At 38.0% G+C, this 14,203-nt stretch overlaps 2 protein-coding genes across 3 annotated transcripts; one reads left to right on the top strand and one right to left on the bottom strand.

Annotated features, from left to right (window-relative positions):
• Window positions 1–864: 864 nt before the first annotated feature.
• Window positions 865–2,762, top strand: LOC144998280 (Pyridoxal-5'-phosphate-dependent enzyme family protein). Of its 2 annotated transcripts, none has more exons than XM_078958076.1 (5): window positions 865–1,211; window positions 1,295–1,369; window positions 1,471–1,614; window positions 1,692–2,224; window positions 2,302–2,762. In XM_078958076.1, exons 1-5 carry the CDS (start codon window positions 999–1,001, stop codon window positions 2,528–2,530), a joined length of 1,194 nt encoding a protein of 397 aa, XP_078814202.1. In that variant the 5' UTR covers window positions 865–998; the 3' UTR covers window positions 2,531–2,762. The 2 variants fall into 2 exon arrangements, with proteins under 2 accessions (XP_078814202.1, XP_078814203.1); XM_078958077.1 differs by having other exon boundaries at window positions 998–1,206.
• Window positions 2,763–11,982: 9,220 nt separating this feature from the next.
• LOC144998606 (Na-translocating NADH-quinone reductase subunit A) lies at window positions 11,983–13,877 on the bottom strand. The gene is made up of 3 exons (XM_078958345.1): window positions 13,567–13,877; window positions 12,437–12,534; window positions 11,983–12,370 (listed from the first exon to the last, which is right to left on the bottom strand). The coding sequence occupies exons 1-3, from the start codon at window positions 13,616–13,618 to the stop codon at window positions 12,086–12,088; spliced, it is 435 nt and encodes a 144-aa protein (XP_078814471.1). The 5' UTR covers window positions 13,619–13,877; the 3' UTR covers window positions 11,983–12,085.
• Between the last annotated feature and the right edge of the window lie 326 nt (window positions 13,878–14,203).

Genomic DNA, 14,203 nt, shown 5'->3' with positions numbered 1-14,203 from the left:
TATCCCACCCATTTATTCCTTATTGTTGACACTTTATATCAAAAACCCTAACAACCTTCTCCTCCGATTGAAGCTGATCCCCTTTGAAATCGTTGGTGCTTGAAGTGAACCAGAGCCACCCTAATCATTGAATCAGATTTTGATATTCATTTGATTTTGATCATCTTGATCGTTTGATTTTATTTTGATTATCATCAAACCCAGCTTCTACTAACATCAATTTTGGTTTTCATTTCCTTCGGGTTTGATATTCATTTTCACAGGTTTGACTTTGATATTCATCATATTTAGTTTTGATTTTGATTTCAAGTATGAATTTTGGTTTCGGTTTCATTTACGTTATTAGGTTTGTCTGAGCTGAAATGGATGAGGTATCATAGATCTTTTAAAATAGAAGGAAGAAGACGAGTTGGTTGTGTTGGTCTGCTATCTGCCTTTTTTTTTTTTTTTTTTTCAGGCAGCAGAGGATTGTAGTGGTTATCGGAGGAATGGAGGTTGTCGGAAGTTGTGTCTAGGACTGTAGAGGTTGTCGGAGGAGCTGGGTGGGTATTTTTGTATTTTAGAATTATAAATGATAAATAATAAATAATAAAAAACAAATTAAAAAAGAAATTAATAAGGGTAAAAAAGTCATTTTAGGTCAAATAGGGACTAACGGCGCAACAAAACCAAACAATAGGGACTGTCCGATTTAAAAAAATTTCTTAGGGACCAACTACGCAAATTACCCCAAACCATAGGGACCATACGTGTAATTTACCCTTCATAAAATAAGTACATATTATATTTGCAACACACAATTGGGCTTATTGTTTATAAAGATTTGATTGACAAAATTAAGACTTAAAGACTTAAGCGTTAAGACATATAGCACTATTGGGTTGGGCTCTAGTCTTCTTTTGGAAATAGTTTACACCCGCCGCCCGGTAACCCGGTTTATAGCCGGTTACACAACTCCACTGTGCCGTCTACTTCTCTGAAGCTCCGACCACCGCGAGATGCCCCCATCGCCAAAACCAATCGCAATTATAGGAGTAGTCTCAGTCGTCCTATGTTCTCTATACGTTATATCCAATAAACGCCGTGCTACGTCTCATTCGAGAGGCAAAACCCTAACCAAGAACAAGCTTAAGAGAAATGGAATCGTCGGTGCGATTGGCAACACCCCTCTCATTCGGATTACTAGCCTCTCCGATGCGACTGGATGTGAAGTAACCTCGTCCTTTTTTCATTTTACACACATTAGTTTTTGTTATGGTTTTTGCCGATGGTTTTGTAATTCCATGTTAATCAGATTCTTGCGAAAGCAGAGTTTTTGAATCCTGGAGGAAGTGTTAAAGACAGAGTCGCTGTTAAAATAATTGAAGAGGTTAACTCGATCTTATCTATTGATTCTAGGGGTTCTAACATGTCTCTTTCTTTAATTTGGTTATAGTAATATATGCTGATGAATAAGAAAATAATCCACAGGCCTTAGAATCTGGACAACTATCCATAGGCGGTGTAGTTACAGAGGGAAGTGCCGGAAGCACTGCAATTAGTCTTGCAACAGTTGCTCCTGCTTATGGATGCAAATGTCATGTAGTTATCCCAGATGATGCTGCAATCGAGAAGGTTGGTTTGTTAAAATTTCATAACTGGAAAAGAAACTTGATTATATTATGTTACTGAAATTGTCTGAACTTACTCAGTCTAAAATACTAGAGGCCCTTGGGGCAACAGTTGAAAGGGTTAGGCCAGTGTCGATAACTCACAAAGATCACTATGTGAATATTGCAAGGAGAAGGGCATCTGATGCAAATAAGGTAGCAGTGAATGGATATAAAGGTGGATTCTTTGCAGATCAATTTGAGAACCTGGCAAACTACAGAGCTCATTATGAAGGAACCGGGCCTGAGATATGGGAGCAGACTGGTGGCAAATTACATGCTTTTGTTGCAGCTGCAGGGACAGGTGGCACTGTGGCTGGTGTTTCTTGCTTTTTAAAGGAAAATGATCCAGGGATAAAGTGTTATCTTGTGGATCCTCCGGGTTCTGGTTTGTTTAACAAAGTTACAAGAGGAGTGATGTATACAAGAGAGGAGGCTGAAGGGAAGAGGTTAAAGAACCCATTTGATACTGTCACTGAAGGAATAGGGATCAATAGATTGACTGAGAATTTCAAAATGGCTCAACTTGATGGAGCTTTCAGGGGTACTGATATTGAGGCTGTGGAAATGTCAAGGTAGGATTGAGAGTTGTCAACATTATTTTGTTTTTGTGCGTTGTAAGTATTTGTTTGTTTGTTCCTTTTATCATCAGATTCCTTTTGAAGAATGATGGACTGTTTGTTGGAAGTTCTTCAGCAATGAACTGTGTTGGAGCTGTGAGAGTGGCTAAATTGTTGGGTCCTCGTCATACGATCGTCACGATTTTGTGTGATAGTGGGATGAGGCATTTAAGCAAGTTTTGTAACCCGGAGTACCTCTCTCAACATGGCTTGACACCTTCTGCAAAAGGATTAGAATTTCTTGATCGTGGTGATTCGTGACTAAAATCCATACACATTGTTTAGCACTGAATTTCACAACACCTACATTCATATGGTTGCACACTCAGCCATACACATTCAGGAGTAGCTTTTGTTTCTTAAAGATCTCAATTTTTTTTAGTTTTGCTTTAGTTTAGTTTTTATTTCTTTATGTTGTAAGCTTAAGCTGTGTGCTTTGTAAGTTATAGAGGTTTAAATAGAATGGTGCCAGGTTGCTAACCTACTTTTTAAATGTGGTTTCTGATTTTGAGACAAGAATCTTGATCAACTTACATAAAATGTACAAGTGCATCAATATGACTAATAATTGATAGATCAACTGGGTCTATCGTATACATACAATAAACCACCTTCATTGTACTATCATGCACACCACCACTATCCATTGTGGTTTGGTCCATCGTTGTCCCATCACGATCTATCATATGACTAATGAGAACGCTTTCCATGCATTTAACCTTTGACCAAGCAATGAGAAACTTTTTATTATTTAAATTTAAAAAATATATATGTAGTTCAGTAGTTGTAGGTATACTAAGTTCATGATGTGACAACGATAACATCTCATCTCATTTGTTGTAGTGGTGTGTATATCATATGATCTAATATCGTTCAAAATATTTAGCTAATGTAAATTATCTTAATGAAAATATAGACTATTATTTTTAAAGGTTTGGTTTTTGTAATTGTAAATATAGTTATAATCACAGTCAATATATTAATAATTCAAATAATCAATTTCAGATTCTATTATGTCTCGGCGTTTTGGTAAGGTTTACCGGAAGAGATAAGGATAAAAGAGAATTAAAGAGTTTTTTGTTATTAAAGAGTTTTTTTTTTTAGGATAAGTCTAAATACTTTTGATTAGGATGAATAGTTATCAGGTGGTTTTGGGATTTGTTTGTTGTTTGTTAGCATGACCCTATTTAAAGTGTTTCATAGTTTATTTTAGGATTTTATGCAATTAAGGGGGTGTTTGGCTTAGCTTTTATGGGGCAAAAGTCCTTTTTGTAAAAGGACTTCTTGTAAAAGAACTTTTTACAAAAGTTATTTTTTAAAATGTGTTTGGATTGACTTTTGAACGGAAAAAATCAAAAATTAAAGTGTTGGTTTAAGTTTTACATGTAAAATGATAAAAAAAAGACATGTTTAGGGTAGATGAGGGGTATATTGGTAATTTAATATTTTTAACTGGTGAAAAGTTGTGAAAAGTTGGGAAAAGTCAGGTAATCCTGATTTTTCAAAAAGATTCAAATTACTCTATGGGAAAAGTCATTTACAAAAGTCCTTTTCCCTTTGCCAAACATCTTTTGAGACTTTTTCTAAAAGATAAAGTCAAAAGTCATTTAAAAAGCTATGTCAAACACCCTCTAATAAACTGCCGAAAGGTTCTGGAGTTTGCCTGTAAGCTCGAAATTGCAGGAAGGGTTCTTGGGTTTTGACCCAAGTTCTTATTATTTGGTATCAGAGCTTCACGGTTCTGGTCCAGATGTCGGACAAACTGGAGGGAAAGGGCACTAATGCTGAGCGACTGGCTGCTTTAGAAGGGGTTGTCAATCACATGCTCGACTCCACTGAAGCCCATCGCGTGGAGGTGGCGGTACATATGCAAGAACTCACTAAGGTTGTATATAATCTCACTCAAGCGGTCAAGAAACCAGGAAAGAAGGGCAGAAAGGCCAACTATAGCTCATTTGACGATTCAGGGGACGATGATGGGGACGAAGAGGGTGATTCTGACGATTCTGATAAAAGCTCAAATTCCGACAATTCCAAACGATCTAAGAAGAAGCATCGGAAGCATAATCCCTTGCTTGACTGCCGGAAACTGAAGATTCCGATTTTCAGTGGAGAAGACGTGCATGGGTGGATCTACAAGGTTGAAAGATACTTTGAAATTCATAAGTTTGGCAAGAAAGATCAGTTACGGGCGGTGACCCTTTGCTTGGAAGGGGCCCCGTTAACATGGTTCAGGTGGAACAATGCAAAGAAGCCGTTCAGTCGTGTGGAAGATTCAAACGCAAGTTGTTGGAGCGTTTTCAAGCGTTGCGGGAAAGGCAGTGTCCAAGAACAATTCTTGGATATCCAACAAACAGGAACTGTCCGGGAATACGTGGACCGGTTCGAGGCCTTTGCGGGGTAACTCATGGATGTCTCCGAGTCGATTCAAGAGAGCACTTTCATTAAGGGATTAAAAGAAGAGGTTAGGTCGGCGGTTCGGATAGCCGAACCTGAGTCTTTGGCTCAAGCCATCCATATGGCTATCCGGATAGACGAAAACACGACAGGAGGATCAATTCGGAGTGGAGTGAATGTTGGTCCTCCAAAGATGGGTCAGGGGTTCCCAGCAAAGACCAATACTAATGCTCCAGTAGCTCAGGTGAAGCGAGAGAATAGTAGCCCAGGTACGTTCAAGCATCTTACTCAGACCGAACTCGCGGAGAAACGGGCACAGGGTTTGTGTTTTAGGTGCGATCGCAAGTTTGCACCTTGGCACAAATGTCCCAGCAAGACGTTGCAGGTCCTGATTGTGGACGAGGAGGACGACGAGAGAACCAACTTAGAACATGCCCACTTTGACATGGCTGAGGTATCCCTTAATGCGATCAACGGTTTGACGCCTCCTCGGATGATGAAAGTGAGGGGTGACGTGGGGGATTAGAGGTGATTGTGCTGATTGACAGCGAGGCTACGCATAATTTTTTGTCGACACGAATTATCAGTCAGTTAGGAATTACTTCAGGGGGTGACAGATCTGTTGGAGTCAAGTTGGGTAATGGGTTGCTGGTTAGGAATCAAGGGGTTTGTAGAGGTATTGTTCTTAACTTGCCAGAGGTGCAAGTGGTGAGTGATTTCCTTCCGTTCGATATTGGGGGTTCTGATATCATCCTTGGTATCCAGTGGTTACGTACTTTGGGAGACATGACCGTTAATTGGGAGGAGCTATGGATGCAATATTGGGATGGAGATTGGTTAGTGAGGATTGTAGGTGACCCAACGCTTTCGAAATCCTTAGCTTCTTTCAAGACTCTTTGCAAAATGTTACAACAGGAGGTAGAGGGTTTTTTGGTACATTTGACTGCCAAATCAGATGCAGAAGACCCACTAGCGGTACCGACTGAAATTCAAGCTATTATTGACGTATATCAGGATGTGTTTAACATGCCGAGTGGTTTGCCGCCCAATCGTAGCCATGAACATAGCATCACCCTTCAAGAGGGAACTTCTCCGGTCAGTGTGCGACCCTATCATTACCCACATGCTCAGAAGGATGAAATCGAGAGACTCGTGGGAGAGATGCTAAGTGTCGGGATTATTCAAACAAGCATGAGTCCGTTATCCAGTCCGGTTCTACTCGTGAAGAAAAAAGATGGGAGTTGGCAGTTTTGTGTTGATTACCGCGCGCTAAACAAAGTCACAGTGTTGGATAAATTCCCAATTCCGGTTATTGATGAGTTATTAGACGAGCTTCACGGGGGGACCGTGTTTTCGAAACTCGACTTAAAAGCGGGGTACCATCAGATCCGAATGAAGACGGGAGATATTCCAAAAACAGCCTTTAGGACCCACAAGGGCCATTACGAGTTTTTGGTAATGCCCTTTGGGTTGACTAATGCACCGGCTACTTTCCAGTCTCTAATGAACAAGGTTTTCCATTCATTCTTGCGAAAATTTGTATCGGTGTTTTTCGATGACATACTCATTTACAGTAAAACTGAGCAAGAGCACGTGGAACATCTGAAGAAGGTGCTCGACTTGTTGCGTGAACACCAATTATATGCCAATAAAAAGAAGTGTTTTTTTGGTCAGGAGCGGGTTGAATATTTGGGTCATATAGTGTCAAGGGAGGGGGTGGCAGCGGACCCAGCTAAAGTTGAAGCCATGTTAACCTGGCCTTTACCTAAAACGCTTCGCGAGCTTCGGGGATTTTTGGGTTTGACGGGCTATTACCGTAAGTTCGTTAAGAATTATGGGAAGATTGCTTGGCCACTAACTGAACCGCTTAAAAAAGACAATTTTAAGTGGACGGAAGAGGCCTCAAAAGTGTTTCGGAAACTTCAGAAGGCATTGACTGAGGTTCCGGTTCTTGCTTTGCCCGACTTTAACAAGGAATTTATTATTGAAACTGACGTGTCGGGATACGGTATGGGAGCTGTGTTGTTGCAAGAAGGAAGACCGTTAGCATTTTTTAGCCATATTTTGGGAACGCGGGCCCGTTTGAAGTCTGTGTACGAGCGGAAGCTTATGGCTATTGTGCTTGCAATACAAAGGTGGCGTCCGTATTTGTTGGGTAGATGTTTCAAGGTACGAACGGATCAAAGAAGTTTGAAATATTTTTTAGAACAACGTACTGTAACAGAAGATCATCATAAGTGGTTGTCGAAATTATTGGGTTATAAGTTTGTGGTTGAATATAGGCCAGGTAAGGATAACAATGTGGCAGACGCTCTGTCGAGACGTGCGGGGGCTCCACAGTTGTCGGCCTTGGCAGCCATGAGTCTGGTTGATTGGGAGGGTTTATGGAAGGAAATTGATGAGAATGAGGAACTGGGCACTATTAGCCGACGGCTACTTAATGGCGAAACTATGGCAGGTTATACTTTGGTGCGAAATAGATTGTTGTTTAAAGGACGGCTGGTGTTACCAAGTGACTCGATGTGGATACCAGTCGTGTTCAAAGAATATCATGCGAGTATGGTAGGAGGGCACTCCGGTGTTCAAAAGACCTACCAGCGGCTTGCGCGAGAGGTCTTTTGGAAGGGCATAAAGGGGGAGGTGGCTAGGAGGGTGGCGGAATGTGATGTGTGTCAGCGTCATAAGTACTCCACCTTGGCGCCAGGTGGGCTGTTGCAACCCTTGGAGTTACCGAGCAAAGTATGGTCCGAACTTACCATGGATTTCATTGAAGGGCTGCCGCGTTCTAAAGGGTACACAGTAATTTTTGTTGTTGTGGATCGTCTAAGCAAGTATGCCCACTTTATACCCTTAAAGCATCCCTATACCGCAATCACAGTAGCTACTGTGTTCCTTAAAGAAGTGGTTCGGCTTCACGGAATTCCTGAATCAATTGTGTCAGACCGGGATAAAAAAATTTTAAGTCAATTTTGGAAGGAGTTGTTTAAATGGCAGGGTACAACATTGAAACGAAGCACAACCTACCATCCTCAAACGGATGGCCAAACTGAGGTGGTGAATCGTTGCTTGGAGACGTACCTGCGTTGTTTCGTGGCGGATTCTCCTCGAAAATGGGTGTCTTGGTTGTCTTGGGCGGAATACTGGTATAACACTTCCTTTCACACTTCCACAAAGAAAACACATTTTTGGGTTTTGTATGGAAGGGATCCCCCACACTTGTTGTATTATGGGCAAAATGGGTCTCCAGTGGGTTCTGTTGATCAATATTTGGAAGAGCGGGACCGGATTCTCCAAGAGTTGCGGGGCTATTTACTGAAAGCTCAACCGGCTATGAAAATGCAAGCAGATAAGCATAGGCGGGAGCTGTTTTTGAAGTGGGTGATTGGGTGTATTTGAAGCTCAAACCATATCGGCAACATACAGTGGCAAAAAGACGGAACGAAAAACTGGCACCCCGTTTCTTTGGACCTTTCCGTGTGTTAGAAAAAATTGGGTAGGTTGCGTATCGGATGCAATTGTCTGAGACGTCCCGCATTCATAACATTTTTCATGTCTCGCAATTAAGGAAAGCTATTGGAGATCGTACAGCCACTCCGAGTTTGCCAGCTACGTTAACGGAGGATATGGAAGTCTTGCTTCAACCGGGACAGGTGGAGGGAGTACGCGAAGGGGTGGCTGGGAAAGAAGTGCTGATTCGTTGGAAAGACTTGCCTGAGTATGAGGCTACGTGGGAGCTTTTAGAAACATTGGATAAGCAGTTTCCCGATTTCAACCTTGTGGACAAGGTTTTGGTGTGGGAGGGGAGTAATGTTATGTCTCGGCGTTTTGGTAACGTTTACTGGAGGAGATAAGGATAAAAGAGAATTAAAGAGTTTTTTGTTATTAAAGAGTTTTTTTTTAGGACAAGTCTAAATACTTTTGATTAGGATGAATAGTTATCACGTGGTTTTGGGATTTGTTTGTTGTTTGTTAGCATGACCCTATTTAAAGTGTTTCATAGTTTATTTTAGGATTTTATGTAATTAATAAATTGTCGAAAGGTTCTGGAGTTTGCCTGTAAGCTCGAAATTGCAGGAAGGGTTCTTGGGTTTTGACCCAAGTTCTTATTAGATTCTAGACTTGATTATTTTGCATTACAAACATGATTTTCGGATGTATCTGTTGAACTTCTAAAGATTGGATACGAGAGCAGAGAACTCCTTGATTGGCTAAGGCCTCTCAGAGTCGTTGCGGTTTCAAAGACGGGATGAGACGGTACCGTCGAGAAACGATGTCTAGCGCTGGTGGGTTCAACGGGTTCACTGTTTAATACTTTTAAAATGGGTTGGTGAACCCGCTAGTGTGAGTATTGAATATATTAAATATTTTGTTTTCATGTGGCTTTAATTCATGGACAGAGACAAAGATTGAATGCATGTCTTCGGCCAACTTTATTGAATGCAATTTGACCATATATTTGAATGCATTTGACTGGCATCTTTTATTTATTACTATGTGTAAAACTTATGTATTATATGAGTTTATTTAAAAGAAAAATAAAATATGAAATTCTAAATATGATTTATATAAAGTTTAGAAAAATATTGAATTATTAAAATTAATGTGTTTTTTTATTTTTTTTTTAAATTTAAACAAATAAGATAAATAAACAAAGGAAACTAATGAAGTATTAATTTAAAATTTTTAAAATTAAAAGGAAAGTCAATTAATTAAACTGATATGCATTTATTGTTATTATTATATTTAAAATTATATGGAAATTGATAAAATAAAAAAAACCACAAAATGTCATTTGGAAAAATTTTAATTGAAAATAACCACAAAATAACATGTGGCCAAATCAATGAAAATATGACATGTGGCAAAAAGATTTTTGTTTATTAGGGTAGAATTATTTTTTTGTTTAATAAGTTTATAAATATGAACACAGAATTCATTCATTTGTAGTGTTTTTATTCTGAAAAATATTATATTTCATTTTATTCATTTAGTTACATTAAATGGATTACCGGGGCAAAGCTAAACAAACCGGTTCTAATAAAAAATGTAAATCCATACAAGGCGGTTCAAGTCAAGATATTCCATTTTCTTTTCAAGATTTTCAAAATCCAAACTATCAGCAATACCAAAACTACCAACAAAATCAAAATTATACACAACAATATTTCTTGGTGCAACAATCTTACAACACATTTAGACTTTTAGAAGAAAATCAGAGTTATAATCCATGGAATCAGTTTTCTCAAAGGGTTCCAGAAACCCAATTCCAACCTTCTCAACCCGAGAATTCTATTTTTATTTTAATTTATATTTTCTAATTTAATAAAATAAAAAAGAATGATATGGAAAGCGGGTTGAGTGGGTTGTAAAATATAAGGTTTCCATATGTTGTGAGTTGGAAAAGATAAAAAAAATAAAATAGAAAAGTTGATGTGGCAGTGGGTTGAGGGGGTCTTTCCTGATATGTACAACATACACACTCGGACCACATCATCCTTCAATAACTTATCAAGGGAATTTCAAATACCTCATCTACATGTCACAACTTCACAAAGTCGTTCATTTTAACCAAAGGAAACAGCTGATAATATACAACCATCTATCAAACCACGACTGTCGGAAAGAGCCGCCTCATGTCGGGAGAGGATGAAGCTTACAAAGAATAATCGCATAAAATTTAGGTTTGGTTGACATCATAGAAACATTGTACACATCGTCATACTAAAATATATCCACCAAAGCGAGTTACAATCATTAGTAGGTATCTTGTGACACCATTCCAGAGTACAATGTTTTGGATAGTTCTTCGCGTTCCAACTTGTTTTTTGCATTTTGGATTGTTTTTGTATTTCAAAGTGTTCACATTCCGGAAACAAGAAATCCACTTCGGACATATCATAAGGTGTGTTTAATAGAAGGGACAAGTAATCCTCACATTACTAGTTTTCAGAGACTTCTAAGGATAACTAATGACCCACAATAGCCTTTTAAGTATTCTGATTTGAAAAAATAAGACGTTCCTGACCCATTCATCATACTATGGAGTCGTTTAATACATTATGGAGTACATTTTTTAGTAGCTAACATCATAAGTTCATGAATATTGCGGGTTATTTTCATTAAGGTTGATTTAAATTATGGTTAGTTTTGTTATATTCCAATTATAACTTTAGCAAGGTTACCTAACATCCTAACCCAAGTAATTGTTCAGTTTGTTTAATTTGCTTGTTTATTCTTCATTGTTGAAAAGTCTTTCATTTGTAGAATATAATCTACTACGTACTTGTATTATTATTTTTCCTTTTTATGTCATAGGTGATGAATAAATACAGTTTCCCTACCTTGAGTTGGAGTGGCCGCCCATATCTTACCGTAGCTTAGGCAATCCATAACACTCGACAAACAGTAAAGTTATATGAACAGCCACCTAAGACATAGAAAGGGAACAAATGTAATTTGATTTAACAAAAAAAACAAAACTAAAATGGCTCATTGGTCACCATTAAGGTTGAAAGGAATGGTAACATCGTTAACATTCTATCACAAATGATTTTTTGAAGCCATATAAGATTTTTTTAAGTTACATAGAATGGAGAAAATGATAGCATCTAGATAAGGAATGTTAACATCTAATCTATTTTGAAAAAAAAAAAAAGGAAAATGAAGGCAACCAATCATAGCCTTTTCTTTCCTCTCACTGCCCGGCCAACAAGCCATTCTTAGCTCCCAAGTTTAATGGGAGTGGTGGAGGCAAGTTTGGCCAGCAAACCACTCCCTCCACCTAACCTCATACCAATGATATTGCTGTATGGAGATACAACTCCACTATCAATGTCATGCTCTCACAATCTTAATTAATATCATGTCACCACTATACAATTATCATTAAACACTCATTGAAGATGACCTAACCCAAATCTTATGTGACTTGGTAATAGAGAATTCGTTATTTTTGTTTGAACCGCCTCTATTTCCAATATAAGAAAATGTCTGTGATAGTTTCTATCACCTAGATAATTTGGATCAAATACCGGTTTACATGAAAGAACACTTATATGCTAAGATTATGCCTTATATTCGGTTGATTGCAAGCAAGCACAAAGACAGGAAACATCAATACCAGTAAGGTAGGCATTATCGTAATCTCGATCACACATATATATATATATATATATATATATATATATATATATATATATATATATATATATATATATATATATATATATATATATATATATATATATATATATATATATATATAATCAGCCCAAAGGAAAGGAGACCTTGCCTTTAAGTGACACAAGAAGCATCAATTTCTGTTAAAACTTAAAAGCTTTAAATAAGGCATGAATATGATGGCCTGTATACACAAGGTCTTTCAAGACACTATGCCTATGGTTTTTAGTAATCAAATTTCTATGATGTGTATCGCTTTTCAAACTGAGACTCGTGACAGTGCGGGTCGAGCCAATCCCTATTGGAACTCTTGGGCGTGTTAACAGGCATCTTTCCACCACCCACAAGATCTCTTAGATTTTCCAGCTTGTTTTCTCTTCCTAACCCACCCCCACTGATTCTCTCATCTGCATCCTTCAACTTCTGCTTGAACCTCTGTTTGCGTCCAGAACAGTTTACATCCTGTTTTGCTTGTGAAGGAGGAGCTCCATGAGGTCCAAGATATATATGCTCTTCCTTCTTATCCTGCAATACCACATAGAAAATAAAAACATAGACCCATGAAACAATTAAGCAAACTTGTCTACTCACTTTGATTGTGTGTTTCGAGTCTTCTACTAGTGGAGCATTTGTTGTGCTTTGATTTAGGTCTTCAATTCCCAAGCTTGGGATCACAAACCCATCAGTGTCTAGTCGGAAAATTGAGCCAGAAAAAAACATGGGTTAAATGAAATGTAAACAGAATCAACCCATGTTCTACTCTACAATTTCACATTATCCAAATACTCTCATGTGCTCTTCTCAGTTTCATACTTTAGGCCAACAAATCCATTGCTTGCAAAGTCTTAAGACTAGTAGTAGAAGGTCAAGAGAGCAAGGGCAATAGTTGCCATCAGCATCAATCCAATGTGTGAAACTAGAGAAGATAAAATGATAAGATTATATGGAGTAATTTTCTGGAGATCCAAGTTTAGGATGTGCACTTTCTGCTAAAAATTTATCATAGTGAGACCATGATATGAACAAATACAAAACTGTGTTACAAACACTCAAGACCGATAAAAAACTAAATAAACAAATAACTGGCATCGGTCATGAAGAACCTAACTTTCCTAGTATGCTAATTACTACCAATAGCACTAATTAGATTGAATTATTCAGAGACACAGAGATAAAAAAAACTAAATAAACTATAACTTCCCTTATAGTTTGTCAAAATCATTTGAAGGCCCTACATTTCGAGGGGCACAAAAACCCTCAATTGGTCTGTTTGCTAGTTATTACAGATTTCAGATTACTCAACCTCGGTTTACAAGAGCAATGTTTGCCACATGTTGTTTGATGTAAAATTTTGATTCTTCATATGATGTACTAATGCCCAGAAAAATCTTGTGAAGCCGATGAGTAATGACCAGGTTAAGCAAATGAAAAAAGTAACTATGTTTATTTAAATGTAACTGTTACAATTTCAATTACAAAGGAAGTGATCGCTGCTTAATTTTTGTTTTGAGACTTGGCCAGTTGAATAGTTCATGATATCACATAACAATCTCGAATTGAAGTGATAGTTGCAAAAATCAAAACTTTATATAACTAAACAGTAAACAAGGATCGTAATGAGTAGCAGAAAAAGACGATCTACTATACCATGCCCTATAACAAGAACACGCATAATAATAGCAAAAACTGCATAAGCAAAATAAAAGATGTATATGGCCTACCCCACTCGTCATCTTCGTCGACTGTTGGAGCGTTATGCACAGAAGGGTCCATGGGAAACGAACGATCATGGAGATTGAACTACCAAAGATGGGCGAATAAAGCCCTACTGCGACTTTAAATCCCTAAAAAGGCAAATGGAATCAAACAATTGATCAACTGAGAATTTGATTCCACTGTGAGTGACTTTCTATATAGAATTGATCCAATGGTGAATATGGAAGGAGTCAAGGGACGACTCGCTGGAGAGATAAACCCTAGAAAACTCTCGCGCTACTCTACCAACCACGAACGTGGCGACTGGGGTGGTGTGTCATGCGGTATTATATTATTTAGCAAGAAAACTTAACGCCCTCCCCATTTTTTTTTTTTTTGTTTTGTTTTGTTTTTGTTATTTCGTATTCTCGAACTAAATAAAAGGAAAATTTTAAGTTTTGATGTTTACGAGTTAGGAGAAAAAATATAATAAAATTAAAAATTTTTCTTCCCCTTATTTTCTTCCTAAATCCGTCAAATTTGGGAGGAAATTTTGAAAGGAAAATATGGTTCAAAAATATTTTTCCTCCCCTCACTTTCCTTCCATTAATGAAACTTAGGAACACGGTTTTCCTTCAACACCCCTCGTTTTCCCTCTGTATC

This window comes from Lactuca saligna, chromosome 5 (genome assembly GCF_052625555.1).
Source record: "Lactuca saligna cultivar CGN05327 chromosome 5, ASM5262555v1, whole genome shotgun sequence".
Classification (NCBI taxonomy): Eukaryota; Viridiplantae; Streptophyta; class Magnoliopsida; order Asterales; family Asteraceae; genus Lactuca; species Lactuca saligna.
The sequence above is the reverse complement of the archived record's forward strand: the minus strand, read 5'-3'. Positions and strand labels throughout refer to the sequence as shown.